The sequence below is a fragment of the Hippocampus bargibanti genome, linkage group LG10 (genome assembly GCF_051943395.1).
Source record: "Hippocampus bargibanti isolate YZ-2025 linkage group LG10, ASM5194339v1, whole genome shotgun sequence".
Taxonomy (NCBI): Eukaryota; Metazoa; Chordata; class Actinopteri; order Syngnathiformes; family Syngnathidae; genus Hippocampus; species Hippocampus bargibanti.
Genome location: NC_142743.1, coordinates 22,448,352 through 22,464,503, shown reverse-complemented (window position 1 = coordinate 22,464,503; position 16,152 = coordinate 22,448,352). Strand labels below are relative to the sequence as shown.

General features: G+C 38.3%; 1 protein-coding gene across 1 annotated transcript in view; it reads left to right on the top strand.

Moving 5' to 3' along the window:
- The window catches only part of ctnna2 (catenin alpha 2), a 178,538-nt gene that overhangs the window by 101,154 nt on the left and 61,232 nt on the right, over positions 1-16,152 (top strand). Inside the window, exons 8-9 of the mRNA XM_089006737.1 lie at positions 7,312-7,392; positions 15,811-15,963. Coding sequence (XP_088862863.1) covers positions 7,312-7,392; positions 15,811-15,963 — 234 coding nt within the window. The remainder of the gene's footprint in view (positions 1-7,311; positions 7,393-15,810; positions 15,964-16,152) is intronic.

The window sequence follows — 16,152 nt, the reverse complement described above, 5'->3', positions numbered from 1 at the left end:
AGCCGAGAAAAAGTGAAAAAAAAAAATCATACCGATTTTTTTTTTTTTTTTTTTTTTTTTTTTTTTTTTTTTTTTTTTTTTTATTATTATTGAAAATTAGGGGTGCGCGTTATACACGAATGCGCGTTATACTTGAATAAATATGGTATATAGTAAATAATATGTTTGCTCATTTATTTTAATGTCCGTAGTTGTTGCACATTCTGCACTCAACAAGCTGAGGACAGTGGGATATTGAAATTATAACCATGCAATAACAGTGTGGATGATGTTGCTTCCATTCTTTGTCACACTTTGAATGTTAAAAAAAAAATGACGACAATCATCTAACACCCGTTCGCTTGCCTGTTGGCCAGTAACACACATATTGACACACACACAGTCGGTTGCGGTTCCCCCATGGAGAAGTCTGTTAAACACTTGGAAGGTTGATGATATACAGTAAAGTCTCGTTATATCGATATTCAAGGGAGTCCGAAAAAATATCGATATAACCGGGACTATCGATATATCCGACCCTGTTTGCATGTAATTTTCTCCGTGCGTGCATAGAAATAGTATCGATATAACCGGGACTATCGATATATCCGATATCGATATAACGAGGCTTTACTGTACTTAGTTTTTGACTATCTTTACAATCTGTCATTCTTTTTGCACTGCACATTTTCTGTTTACGGCTTCGCTGTATGCTTCATGAATACCACAAATAATTAATTAGGCATAAAATGTGCCACCCCATCTCTGCCAAACACACACACACACACACACACACACACACACACACACACACACACACACACACACACACACACACACACACACACACACACACACACACACACACCTCTCGTGCTTGATCTTGATTGTTCTATTTTATGTTTGAAGGGTTTGAAGGGTGCTGGTATGGTGAGTCAACAGACTACAATCGGTCAGTTAACCTTTGTAGCCAAAACCTCACAATGAAAACCTGCTTGTACCTATGCCTGTCCTTAAAGTAATCCCTCAAGTCAGCCCTTTGTTAGTTCTGATCCACTGTTCGGCGAAATTGGAATGATGCAACCGAACGAAGACAGAATTGTGATGAAATAGGTCTCCCAGCATTAAGAACAGATCCATATTTTGGATTAACTGCTTCGTTGTTTTATCCATCTTCCGTGATGTTCCACTTGAAACAGAAACATGATTTCCTTTAAAGGAAATAAAACACAACTCATCCCAGCCCCAATGGCACGTGTAGGAGCCGAGACAAAGTGTGTGTGATAAATAGCCTTTCTTCCTCTGCAGTCTAACGAAAGTACATCAATGATACTCAGAACCTCTTCTCACCCCATTGACTCTTTTTCTCTACCACAGATCTTTTCTCACAGATATCACACCACTCTCATTTTCTCACCAACTCCACCTTATTCCCAACCTCCCCATTTCTGCACCTCTCATGTCTCTTCTACCCAGCTCCTCTTCCTTCAGTCCCTCCCTCGCAAACTACTTGCTATTCAGTTCAGGGAGACTGTAGGCAACGACACTCTCGCTGGCCATGCTGCTGCTGCTACAGGACGAGACTTTTTTTCATAATTCATTCTCTGCTTTTGCACTGATAACCTGGCATTTCCTCCATTCCTCCTAATTCTCTTGAACATATCCACTTAAGGGCTATGGCTCTATTCCAGCACCATTTAACGGCTTCCCTATCTATGTTATATGGATGTCGTTTCCGTGGAACCTGCATCTCATATTCATTCATGCCATTTCACAATTTTTCAGCAAACATTATGCAAGTGATATAATCTCTAGAGAGTGAGTAGGGGCTTTTTCCTCAGGTAGACTGCAAATAGATATGTACTCCGGATGGAGAAATGCTTCGCTCACATTTAAGGTCAAAATGGATTTGTAGTTATCCTATAATGACACGAGAAGGACAACAAATGACAACCATGCTGTAAAAAAATACAATGGAGGTGTGGACTGTTATGTACCTGTTGAAGTGACACTAGAACTTTACACCATTTGTTTGAAGAGCAATGAATGAATGGGCAATTTGCTATGTGATCATCAGCTTTATTTCAGTGTAAATAAGGAGTTCCCTGTGAATATGGGTGTGTATGTATTAACACTGTACAATAAAATGCATCAGTTACTTGTAAAGAATTCTCCACATTTTGCAATTTAAAGTTAAATAAGTAAATAAACAATGAGCTTTTTTCCTGTGCAAGAATGAAAGTAACAAACTACAGTAAAGTCTCGTTATATCGATATCGGATATATCGATAGTCCCGGTTATATCGATACTATGTCTATGCACGCACGGAGAAAATTACATGCGAACAGGGTCGGGTATATCGATAGTCCCGGTTATATCGATATTTTTCGGACTCCCTTGAATATCGATATAACGAGACTTTACTGTATATTATTTGACATGTCAATAAAGAATAAAAAAATACATCATTTTCTACAACTTCAGGCCTCTAACACCCACATAGGTCGCACCTTCTGATCTTAAACAGTTACAATTGTTGATACTGCATTTCAACTTTTGATAAGTTCCACTTTGGATCACATCCAAAACCTGCTTGACCATAAAGATGCTAATCACCAATGACAGGCCCGCAGTCAAAGCACGAGGCTGTGTAATGAGAGCAGGAAGCAAATAGGCATTTGCCATTAAACATACGCAAGTACCACAAGGCACCTCAAGCAATGCCATTCTCGACTGTATTAACTCTATGTGACAGCAGCATTCCAGAAAGTAGCAACGTTATCGATACTTTGTATAGAGAGAGAGGCAGACAGAGAGAGAGAGAAAGTACGTTAAAAGACAATGATAATGATGACGTTTGTTTGAACAGTGTTATCTGTGGTGTTTTATTTTTTCCCCTGGCCATTAGAAATGAATGTGCTTTTGAAATGCCGAAGTCCTGTTGTTAAACATATTAAATCCCCGTTTTAAAGCCCCAAATGATAATAATAAGGCCTTACTATGTATTATTTGAGAGTGTTACGTAATCAAACATCCTGGTCCACCGATGTGCCTCCTTAATGTCCACTTAATGAGAGGAAGTGAAAACATAGCCATTCATGGTGCAACAAACCAGGGAGCTCAGCGTATCTTAATGAGCATCTAGCTTCCGACTATCTGCCGGTAACCTGACCAACATGTTAGCACTATTATCAAATGCCACCCCAGGCTCTCACAAACACTTCCTCACCCCCTCGTTATCAGCTTGGCTTCCTTTTAAAGTGTTCCACAGACAGTGTAACCACATTGGACGGTAATTGTGCCTCTCACTCCTGCCTAATTGAATTGACAAGGAGCCGAAATTGATATCATTTAACACATTGATCTTGGGAGACAATGAGACAAAATACCTCTTGTCCTCCCCCACCTGTCTACTGCTTTTCCTTGGATTTAACTGCACATTTCTTTGATTTGCCACGTGATTACCTATAAGTCACCAGAATTATCCTCCCTGTCCTGTTTTATCGTTTCTATGTTGTTGTCACTTTTTTATGGTAATAATTTATAAGTGAAGAGTTGTTAAGACAGTTATTGAGCGAAAACATACAAATATTGATCACCTTCCATTTTTTTAACTGTTTTTTTTATGAACATCTATCTTGTTCTTGCTCTCCGATGTACAGTATTCATTCAAGGTAATTCTTTATTTCAATTCACAATACTTTGAGCATTTCTGATGAAATGTATGTCTAAAAGAGCCATGTTGCAGTATTGAAGTGCAGAATGAAATAGCAACTGCTCTAAATTTTTCGAGTACATATTAATAAAGAACAATTTGATGCAAATTTAGAGCGATGGAGCACCCCTGCTATTATCTGTCTCCACTGTTTGCTGGAAAATTATGTCTTGAACAACTTCTTCCTATTTCGAGGAACTGTCCAGAATGCTCTCAATGGAAGACAACATAGTGTGAGTTATTCACATTAAAAAAGAGCATTTGGGAAAAATATCATTTAGACGCACGTTAACCGGAAAGAAAATACCAATCATGAACAACACAATATGTGACAGCCGAAAAGGATTCAATCAATGACTCTGTGTGAGAGACAAATGAAGCAGCAGGCAACTGTAGCGTCAAATTTTTATTAGCAGTTTAACCCCAGGGGAAAAATTGCTTACATGAGACACCTGAATGGCATTGGAGTAATGCCAACACAAATATAAATGTAGACGCATAACTAAATACAATGTCAGGAGTCTGCTTAGTCTGTTCCGTTTTATTTTTCACGCACATATGCGTGTCAGTCAAAACCGGTGTACAAATCCTTTTGACTGAGCCAGGCTGAGTGTTAGTGTTGACACATTGGCTAACCTATGACTCACCATTTTGATCGGCCCTATTTCTAACATTTGTGATGGGGTAAGTCATGTGTGGTGTTTTTAATTGGTTGTTTAATTTCTTTTTCAAAATCCCAAACAAGACGACTACAACATTCCGTTTCCAACAAAGCTGTGTTTTAAAGATCACAAAGATGTCAAATGAGACTTGAGGCAATTTTGATGACATTCAAACAACTTCTGAATGCCAGCACGGTCTTAATATAAATGGGACAGGTAGTGCATGTCCCCCTTCGGCAGGCAGTACTTTGACATGTTAATTACTTTCGAGTCAGATGAAATTGTTCACTGCTTTTAAGAAAGTGTAAACCATGGTTGTGATAAATTTAGCAAAATAATTGTGTGCACTGTTGCCACAAACATTAATGATACATAAAGAGTGGCTCGTTTGTGGTTTTCTCATTTCAATTAAAGGACAACCGCATCACTTTTTTTGTTTCCTAACTGACATCAGAAAACGTTTTGTAGCATCTAAAATAACCAAAACACGCAGTACGATATTTTTAGTCAAATGCAAAACACCAAAAAAATGACTTAAAGTGTGCTGAAGAAACTTGTTCGTGGTGTCACGCCAAGACGTCTTGCCTTGCTCGAGAATCAAAACAATGATTTCAGATTCGGAGAATATGCTTTCTTGTTACGCATCCAGTTATGAATATGAATCAAATAGTTCTGAAGAGGAAAGCATACATGTTTGATCGATTATGGCGAAAAAGATCCATGTGTAGTAATAATACATGGGCTCCGTGTGTAATAGTAATACTTGGGCTCAATGGGCTCAAATGTTTGTCACAACACACAAGGTTTCACCATCGCGTTATTTATGTGTTGTCCTTCTAATTTCGCCATCAATACGAAGTTTTCAGACCAAACAAAGTACCGCAAAAGGCACTGACGTGATGAAAGGACTGCTGCAATGTGTTCTTTCTCAGTCAGAGGCGTTCCTTCAGTGACGTGACGTGAGGACTCGTCACCAACTCAAAAACAAGACTTCCGGAATATTCAGCAGGAGTCTTAAAACGTAAAATATAGCTATATGTGGTGGAATCTTTGTAAAATATGCTCAGTAGAAGTCATTTGAAGCCATTTTACAAATTATGGACACAACTTGTCCGGAGATGTCGGTTGTCCTTTAAGGTTGTTGATTATGCATTGAATTGTGTGAATACACAGTGTATTTCATTATTCAGATTCGTATTTTATTTATTTTTTCTAGTGCTGAGCATCTTTAATCCTCTTCATCCCGCTGGAGCCTAAAGGACACATTAGTCTTTTTAGCACCAGCAAAATGACTCATTATGTCATGTCCTTTGCTTTGGCACAGAAGAACTCAAGGATGCAATCACCTGGCTACTTGTGTTAGTTGGAAACACATAGAGGCCAGTCACTGAAAATCTAATTCATTTCCTTTCCAATTTCAAAGTGGCTTAATATGTAGCAATAACAGAATCAATTCCAGATGTCATATATCTAAGATAGCATCTGGTGGTGTTCTAACTAATCCTGCAATCAGTTTGCATAATATGACTCTGTCCAATAAATGATGTCACATAAAACTAGTATTTCTTTACCACAGTTGTGCTTAATGCTTTTGGAGCTAATTCACCTTTGGACGTTGCTAGGAGGCATACACATCCCAACAAAGGCTTATGAGATGGTGCTTGCCTTCATGCTATGCGGGGCAAAACGTGTTGTTGCTTGGCAACAAAAAACTAATATTGTATGCTGGTATCGCTTTGTTGGAAGATCAGTTATTTTTTTGTATTTTTTTAAAGCTGGTGATCATCAGTATCCATTTTGATGCACATCCAGAATACATAATAAAAAAAAAAACTAAAGTCGTGAATTTGATCTTAATGGCTTAATTAAACAGGAACTCACTTTCACCTAACATCCGTCACATTGACTCCCTTCCTACTTTCAAGTCTCACCTCAAAACCCACCGTTTTAAATTTGCTTTCATGGTGTAATTCAATCTGCTGTTTTATTATTTATTTTTTTTATTCATGATTTTATTGTCTTATGTATTGTTTTTTTTGTAAAGTGTCCTTGGGTGTTCATAAAGGCGCTTGTAAATTAAATGTATTATTATTATTATTATTATTATTATTATTATTATTATTATTATGCTTATATGGGTTTAAAAGCAAATTGCACTGCCTCCGTTTTCATAGTGATGAATTTGAATTGTTAAAAATCAGTTCCAGATTTAAATAGTTCACATTATTTATCCTACTTCGTGTTTTTAAAATGTGTATTTTCTTAACTGGCATAGTAAGATAATAATTGTAAACTAATTTAAAACAGATTATTTTCTTACAGACAGTGTGTTGAAGGTGTTTACCTGACATGTTTCGGCGTATACTTCCGCCTTCGAAAATAATCCGTTTTAAATTAGATATCAAGTAGACAGGATGAACTTAATACAACTAATGATTGTAAACATTTAGTTGGTTTGTGAATTTTTAAGGTGTTGAAGCAGCACAGCGACAAGATGTTTTCATGATAACATCTATTGTTAAAATGGAATGAAACCATTCTCTCTTTCTATCGACTACATTCTGAAGAGTATTAATCTGATGGCCTTTTTTAGATCATCTTGCCCTATTTTCTGATACATTCATTTCTTCAGATCATTCATTTGTTGACAAAATAATGGAGTCCTACGCACATGTGGTTGCACACTCACCTTTTAAGGCACGAGTAACAATTGGCATGGCGAGGAATTCATCCTTGGGGGAGCTGGCAACAGCCAAATTGAAGTGTGTCTGTTAGGTACAGTTGCTAGGTAACATTGGAGAACTTACAACTCACTCATTTTTTTTGATAAAGTGCATTTTTGAAATTCACTGCATTGAAGACATTGCATGTGTTCTCTTGAGATGTTTAAAATAATACCACTGCATTAATCGTTGCTACTAGTGTATGATTTTTTTCATTTACTTTATTCACAGACTGGCAGAAAAGAGAAAGGGGATCCACTGAACTCGGCTATTGACAAGATGACCAAGAAGACCAGAGACTTACGTCGGCAGGTTTGTGATATTTCCTTTGATACTTTCATGTCTTGTTCCAAATGAAAATGATAAAGGACAACCGACGCCCCCGGCCAAGTTGTGTCCATAATTTGTAAAAGCGCTTCAAATGACTTCTACTGAGTGTATTTTACAAAGAATCCACCGCATATAGTTATATTTTACGTTTTAAGACTCGCCCTGAATATTCAGCAAGTCTTTGAGTTGAGTGATGATTCCTGACGTCACGTCACGGAGGGAACGCCCCTGACCGAGAAAGCAACACACAATGCATTTTGCCGTACTTTGTTTGGTCTGAAAATGTCGTGTTGATCCATGTTGATAGCGAAATTAGAAGAAAAACACATACATAACGCGATGGTGAATCATTGTGTGTTGCACCATTGATATTCGCTGACACAAATTCCCAGCAGGCAAATCACCTGAGCTTTGGCGCCATCTTCTGCATTTTCTGGGTGCTACATTTCTGTCCAGATGCCTCAAAATGACACGGAATAACTTCTTTACTCGATTGCAAACATTTATGCTTTCCTCTTAAGGACTATTTGAATCATATTCATAACTGGATGAGTAACATGAAAGCATATTCTCCAAATCTGAAGCCATTGTTTTGATTCTCCAGCAAGGCAAGACGTGTTGGGGTGACACCACGAACAAGGGGGTGGGACCTTCTGAAAATGGCCACTTCCGGGTTCATTTTTTTGGGGATTTGACAAAAAATATCATACTGCGTGTTGTGGGCATTTTAGATACTATAAAACGTTTTTCTGATGTCAGTTAGGAAACAAAAAAGTGATGATGGTTGTCCTTTAACTCGCGGCCATTTCTTGAGAATTGAAGTAGTCATGCAAAAAAAAAAAAAAAAATGTACATACACACATGCACATGTACAATATGTGTTTTACAAGTAAAATCAATCATCTGCTTGAGATTGGAGTAGTGTTCACATTCTATCTCCTTTAGATTTTTAACCGCCCTTGGAAAAGTTTATTACCATGTATCAGGGAATTGAAGAGAAGGTGAAAATGACAAAGAAAGGAAGTGGGATGAGTCATTCTTTTCGACTCTGAACAGCTCCCCAGTAGATAGAATGGCAAAACGGGAACCCACTGCACACATTTCCTTTGTCGACATTCTATTCAAAAATCATTCTTCTGGAACAGGTCGGCTTATATTTGAAATGAGCGTCAAGGGTTTTTGTCCCCTTCTTTTTCCACCCTTCCATTGCTTCGCAGACATTTACAGTTTGTTCCTCAACTAAACTTGGGTGTCATGCTGCATTCTCACTACTTGAACACAAGAGTCGCAACCATGCCCTCTACAACTTTGAAGACTAGGGATTTTTTCCAGATGGGAAACTATAACTTCTATTGACTTCAGAATTGGCGTGCAAAGTACCTATGTAGGCATTAAAAAGAAGTTTGATATTGTAATACGCCGCATCAGGTGTCATTTTACCTGATCTAAGGCGGGGGTTGGTATTTTTGGGCATTTCAAGTTCTGTTATTAAGAGGCAGGTTCAATGCGCAGACAAAGCGCACGTGCCAGTCTTCGTTCGCCTAAACTACCAGTAAGACTTTAGTTTGCTGACGAAGTTTCTTGGATAAGAAGCGAAACGTCCGACACCATCAAAGAAGTACAGATGACGGCTGAAGAAACCTTTTCATCAATATGTAACATTGTTTTCTCTGATGTTCTGTGGTGAGAGAATCTTAATAATTCTGCACAGTACGTAGGTCAACCTTTTACCCCCCACTACAGAATCCATGTTTTCATTGTGAAATACAGCTTAATATACTAAATATGTCAATGAAGAGGGAAATACTGGCAGAGTCTGCAGTGTACCTCTTGCAAAAAGTCAGCTTGGGTTAGCTCTTGCTCACATTCCGGCCTCATAAGGACAACCACTTTAGACAATGGATGGACTGAGAGACAATTTACTTTGTATTTTATAACACTGACTTCTATCCTACCATTGGCTGTCAACTGGTTTGGGGTGTCCCCCACCAACTACCTGAAGACAGCTGGGAGAAACCCTTACGAGGATAAAGTGGATCAGAAAATGGATGCATGGATGGAGTATGATTATAATTATTATTTTCCAGTTATGGTTGAATGGTAATCCGGTTGTTAGCACGTCCATCACTACTTTTGGGCTAACATTTTTTTTGGCATTCGTCTAAAAGATGAAATGTATCCCGGTTGACTGCTCTTGCATCTCTCACTCCCCTTCACCCCGTGCCCACGGTCAGTTGTATTCGGCACCAACTCATCCAGCTTGTTCAATGTTTTATTGTATGTCATATATAGAAACTTCTGAGCTCTTCTTTTCTTTCTTGCCAGTGTTCTACTGCTGACCGAAGAAAGTCTGCATAGATATTTTCTTAGTTCAGTTCCCAATCACTGAAATGTCGTGTTTTTCTTCAGCCAACAAACGTGTTGATCCTGAATCAATAATGGTGTTGTTGGTTGCAGTGTGTATTTGCTTCATTTGTTTGAAGATTGTAAAGAGCAATACATTGGGGAGACTAATCATATTCTCAAAAAAGACTATCAACATCGCAGGGATAATACTAGTGGGTCTCAATCTGCAGTACATATGCACCTAAAAGCCAGCAACCACTCATTTGATGACAGTGAGGTTAAAATCTTAGCGAAAGAAAATAGATGGTGTGAAAGGGGAGTAAAAGAAGCTATTTTTATAAAACAGCAAAACCCTTTACTAAATCACCCTGGAGGTGTGAGGTTTAATTTGGATCGTGCTTATAATAGTCCTCTTAGATCGTTAGCACATAGGCTTAGTTAGGCTGTCGTAGACAATAGTCAGTCAGGACAATAGAAGTAATCAGTGTAGCCTTAGGGAATAGTCCTCTGCTGCCCCCAACCTTCCATTTCCATGTTGTGTTTGTATACACTAAAGTGTCTGAGGATCGCTTTTAAGTAAACACTTGAACTTCATGTTTTGAAGGTCCAGTACTATATTCCCACACTTACTGAAGTTTGATGTGCAGGAATATGTTTAACTGTCAGACTTGGAAAACTGAGAGATTTGCAGTTCCAAAGACATGACGACTTAGCTGTGACTGCTGTTGGCTGTGCAGCAAAATATATTCACCAACAAAAGTTACATTCTAAGGCCAAACTTACTTTATGCCATCCGAACTGCAACTGTAATCATAAGTGCAGAGGTGGGCAATTTATGTTTGTGGGGGTGAAACGAGAGGGTTCAACGCGTATGGACGAGGAATCATTTGTACCACGGAAAAGAGTAATTCATCAAAATGGCTTAGTTGTTTAATTAGTATGCATTTAGTAACCAAACTGAATACGTTGTTTGAAATGAGCCATGTGTTTTAGCCGTTATTATTCTGTGTGTAATGAATGCATCTGTCAAGTCATCTCTGTGGGCCCTATTTGACTGATGGCTAATTCCAGGATTCCCCATGATACGACAGCCTCACATGTTGTTTGTCTCCCCTTTTTTTGCCTTTCTCTCTGGAATGTTGAAATAATTTCCATTTTTCCATTAGTTTGTTGATTGGTACATCTGTTCCTAATTGTTATGGCTTTATGAAGTTAAGGCATAACAGCTGCCACAGAGTACAAATTCAAGATTGAGAGGGGAAACATGTTTTTGTTTGGTATCCAGAAGTTTTTTTAGTTCTCAGCTTCGTTTTGCAAGATTCCATTTAACATCTTGACAAATGATATACAGTAAAGTCTCGTTATATCGATATTCAAGGGAGTCCGAAAAAATATCGATATAACCGGGACTATCGATATATCCGACCCTGTTTGCATGTAATTTTCTCCGTGCGTGCATAGAAATAGTATCGATATAACCGGGACTATCGATATATCAGATATCGATATAACGAGACTTTACTGTATTTGGCTTTTTTTTCAGAATTCAACATGACCCCATGCTTTAAGAACCTGCCTGAAGTTTTGTCAAAATACGCAAAATCGCAACCCTCTTTAAAACAGTATTTTCTTAGCTGTCTGATTTCAAGGGGCAGGTGTCCCCCGCTTGGTGCCCGAAGACAGCTGATATTATCTGTCTATCTATCTATCTATCTATCTATCTATCTATCTATCTATCTATCTATCTATCTATCTATCTATCTATCTATCTATCTATCTATCTATCTATCTATCTATCCTTCCATCCGTATTATTGCCTCTCATAGTTGAATGAGGTAGGCATTAGCGTAAAGTGTCTTTCCTAAGGACCACACTGGATGGTGTTATGTGCTCATCTCCTGTACGCCAAACTGTTGCCTTACCAACTGAGCTATCCAACCGCTTATATACAGAGCTCTATACAGTGAGAGAGAGAGACTTTCAAATTGCTACCATACATTTTTTCAAAAAATGTCTCACTTCCATTGTCGTCCAAAGTGATTGACACCGAATACTAAGGCAACGCAGCCTGTGATTTTTAGCTCCTTGATGACCAATTACTCAGCCTTGGTACTTTTCCTCTCCTCTTGTTGTAATGCCAGAATCACTGATAGATATCTTCTGTGAGAGTTATTACTTGATTTTTGATTTGCTCAGGCTGTTTCCTCTCAGCCGTGACTCCAGCCCTTCATGCTGTGATTGCTTTTGACATTTTAATAAGAACTGTTCCTGTGCTGACCCCAAGGTATCTGACACAATGTGTTCTGAATCACAAGATCGGTCAACATAAACCACAGTGCGACTGTAAACAGTCAGACATCCTGACATCCATGTTCTCTTGCAAAGCCTTTTCAAGATTCATGTTTGTACCTCCCTGAAAATGTCATTGAATTCAATAGAAGAACCACTCAATTTCTCACAATCAATAAACACGGGGAGGTTGATAATCAAGTAATTTTTGCCAAATAATGACAAAAATGTAGAGTATATTAACATGTATAAATACTAATAATGTTGATGTAAAAATTACTAAAGTAGTAACTCATTGCAACTTAGCATAGCATCGATTATACAATCAGCAAAAATGTCTATCTTTTTTAACCGTTGGAGATGATCACGAGGCTGGCTGGGCACATCCACGATCTGTCTTATCGTGGGAAATAATTGTGCTGGAGTTTACTGCTCCATATTTTGTCCAAAACTTCCGTGTGTCCAGGGAGCCATTCCTCTCCATCTGCGATCTTCACGATAACCCCACCCGCTGGATATAGTTGGTTGCCTGAGTCACCTGTGGAAAAAGAACAAACTGGTGCTAAAAAGTAAATAAATAAATGTAATAAAGTGTGGTGGAAAGGGTCCATGTTTGGTGACATTATTCTTATATAATGACTCAATCCAGTCACTGAGTAAATAAATTCTGTTTATTAAAAAAAAAAAAAATAATAATCTATGGATGTTTGTTTACGCCTTACACATAGTTTCTTTTCATTCAATGAAAACATTTGCAAGGACGCTTTTAAAAATGTTCCCATCATCTTCAAAACTAAACACTCACATACCGATCAACCTTGAATCATAGCTGCCTTTATAAATCAGAATCAGAATCATCTTTATTGCCAAATATGTCGAAAACACAAGGAATTTGTTGCCGGAACACGCTGTAATAGTATCATCATCAAAACATTGCAATTAATTACAATTCCTGTATAAAAGTTGTAGTATGCTGTACATTATTTGAAATTATAAAAAAACACGAACAGAAGCAGAAATCCAGACAGCTCACCGCGCGTGTGCGCGTTATGCTTTTATCAATCCGACCATACACAGCGATGAAAATATATCCATACTGTACATATAATTGGGGATTACTTCTTCTGGTTTGCCGTGACAATAGTAGCGATCGGTGGTAGCATTGTTGTTTGCTACCAGCAGTTGAGATGAATTGGATTTGAGCCTAAATGGTCTTTGTAAGATTGGTTCTCAATTTTTTTTTTCCCCATATAAAAGTTGTAGTATGATGTAAATTATTTGAAATGATAAAAAAAATACATAAATTATGGGGAAAAATATAGGTTGACAGGTATGCACACACCTGATAAATAGCAACAACACAAGCCCTTCAAAAATATCGTCAGTATCTGTAGCAATATCCACCACAGCATTATGAGTGATCTATGGTTACTCTTAAGGTTTGTGAATGTTAGAAAAGGTAGTCAATTGCACACGAAAATCAGGTTATTTCAAGGTTAATTCAAGGTTGCAAACATTTGCCAAATATTACCTAAATGTCCCCGGTTCCCATGTTTTCTTCTTTTTTTTTTGTTTCTTTTTTTCCATGAAAAAAAAAACATGAATTATTGTTTTGAAATAATTCCTTTATCAAACATGCACTTGTCAGAAATGGGCATTGCTAAATTCAATGCTGCACATTTACTGCATTGGTAGTTCTGTCAAGGTATTACAAGAAAAGGTAACAACGGCAGCGGAGTGTGGATATATTCCACTCAGAAGCCCTGCATAATAATGCCATACCTTTGCCTTTTGCGAACATTGCTGCAGCAAATGTGAGATTTATATCTGCCCTCATTCCACATCCCTTCCGCCAGATGACTGGATAGCAATGATGCACAACCACAGTAATACTGTGAAACATACACAACACTCACCATACCAATGGGCCAAAGAATATAAACAACAATGTTCTGTACCTGGCATTGTAACCCTTTAAATCACAGATCCCAGATTATATGACCATTCTTGATAAAGTGGTGCTTAGATACGGCATTACATTGGCTTCACGTTGCTTCCAGTTTCAGAAGCCATGTCGTATCCACAAGAATAAACTTAATATACTCTCACCAGAGGCCCTAATGAATTATTATCTTGTTTTAAAGGACAACCGATATCATTTTTTTGTTTCCTAACTGACATCATGTTTTATAGCTTCTAAAATACCCAAAACACGCAGACTGATATTTTTAGTCAAACGCAAAACACCATTAAAAATAACTTAAAGCTGCCCAAAACAGCCACTAATGAGCTCGAAAATCCCGCCCCCTTGTTCGAGACATCACATTGGGAACCTGGGCGAATCCGGCGATCCTGGCCCACCCACAAACAGCCTTGCTCCAGAATCAAAACAAAGGCTTCAAAGAGTTCAGCTTTGGAGAAGATCATTTCTTGTTACTCATCCAATTATGAATATGATTCAAATACTTCCGAAGAAGAAAGCATCGGTGGTTTGCGATTGATGAAAGAAGTCCTTCCGTATCAATTCAAGCGACAAAACCGGTGAAGGAGAATATCTGGACTCCGACGGTAGCAGCCCAGAAAATGCACAAGATGGCGCACAAGCGGCGTGTTGGATATTGGACGCTGACATAATACAGAATGGTTTGTATGTCCATAATGGGTCTACATGAAGGCGCAGGGTGCTTTTGTTCTCATGGCTCCTATTGATGTCTGCTTCTTATAGACATATACTTTAATTTATTCCCCTCTGTAGAGTAAAAAAAACCAACGCAATTTTGCCAGGTGACTTGCATTTTTTTTAAACATCTTATCACTGACATCTGTTTACTCTATCTCAGCTCACTCGTCTTCGTTTCTCAGATAACAGGATTTACAATCAAGCTTATGCAGTACAAGGCAAATGTTGGAGGCAACAGTACATTAGTGCCAATGTCATTTGGAAAAGTACGGAGCACTTTCAAGCACGAACTGAAGAACATGATGCAGTGTAATTTATATATCTTATTGTGAACTGACTTACAACTTTGTAGTCGATGCATGAGGCAGTGGACAGTTCTAATAATGTTCTAGAGATGTTAAACATGGTTATGGGTTGAGTATCAGCATGTTTTTTTTTACTACTGTATTTCAAAATGACATATTCCATGTGTCTAAATGCAGGTATTGTGTGAAATGTCATCTTCAACAAAACTTGTTTTAAAAAAAACATTTTCTACTCTATATCATCTAAAAAATGCATAGCATATGTGGAAGATTTTTTTTTCCTGTTTCCCCCTCCTGTGTGTCTTAGTAGGGGTCTTACTTGAGTAAGCCCATCCCTCTATAAGATAAAACACCTGTCTGTTATACATTATGTACAGTTCCCGCCAGCATCACGTCAGACATCCCAATGCATACCACAGGGGTCCATTTACTTTCTCATGGAACAACCGGTCCCTTGCCATTTGGCTACAAAATTAGGCCAGAAACAAAGATAAAAGTTGCAGTTTCCTACCCTCGTAAAATTTCCTTATGGGTAAAAAAATTCGTTGTCAGCACTCTGCACTTTTATTCATTCTCTCTCTCTCTCTCTCTCTCTCTCTCTCTCTCTCTCTCTCTCTCTCTCTCTCTCTCTCTCTCTCTCTCTCTCTCTCTCTCTCTCTCTCTCTCTCTCTCTCTCTCTCTCTCTCTCTCTCTCTCTCTCTCTCTCATTCTAGTTTAAAGCTAATGAATGAATATTGTGATCTAACCCCCTCCCCTCACCTCATCTTTATTCTATTCCAGCTGAGAAAGGCGGTGATGGACCACATCTCAGACTCATTTCTGGAGACCAACGTCCCTCTGTTGGTGCTCATCGAAGCGGCTAAGAGTGGAAATGAGAAAGAGGTCAAGGAGTATGCCCAGGTGTTCCGTGAACATGCCAACAAGCTTGTGGAGGTCAGTCATAAATTATACATGCAAATACATGCTGTATATCTCGCCCTACTCACACACACACACACACACACACACACACATTTTCTTATTCACCAGTACATATAGCATTGACAAATATAGAATTAAGTAGGTTAGGGCATAGGCCATATAATTACAATTTTATCCAAATGCAATTCAAACGATCCCCAA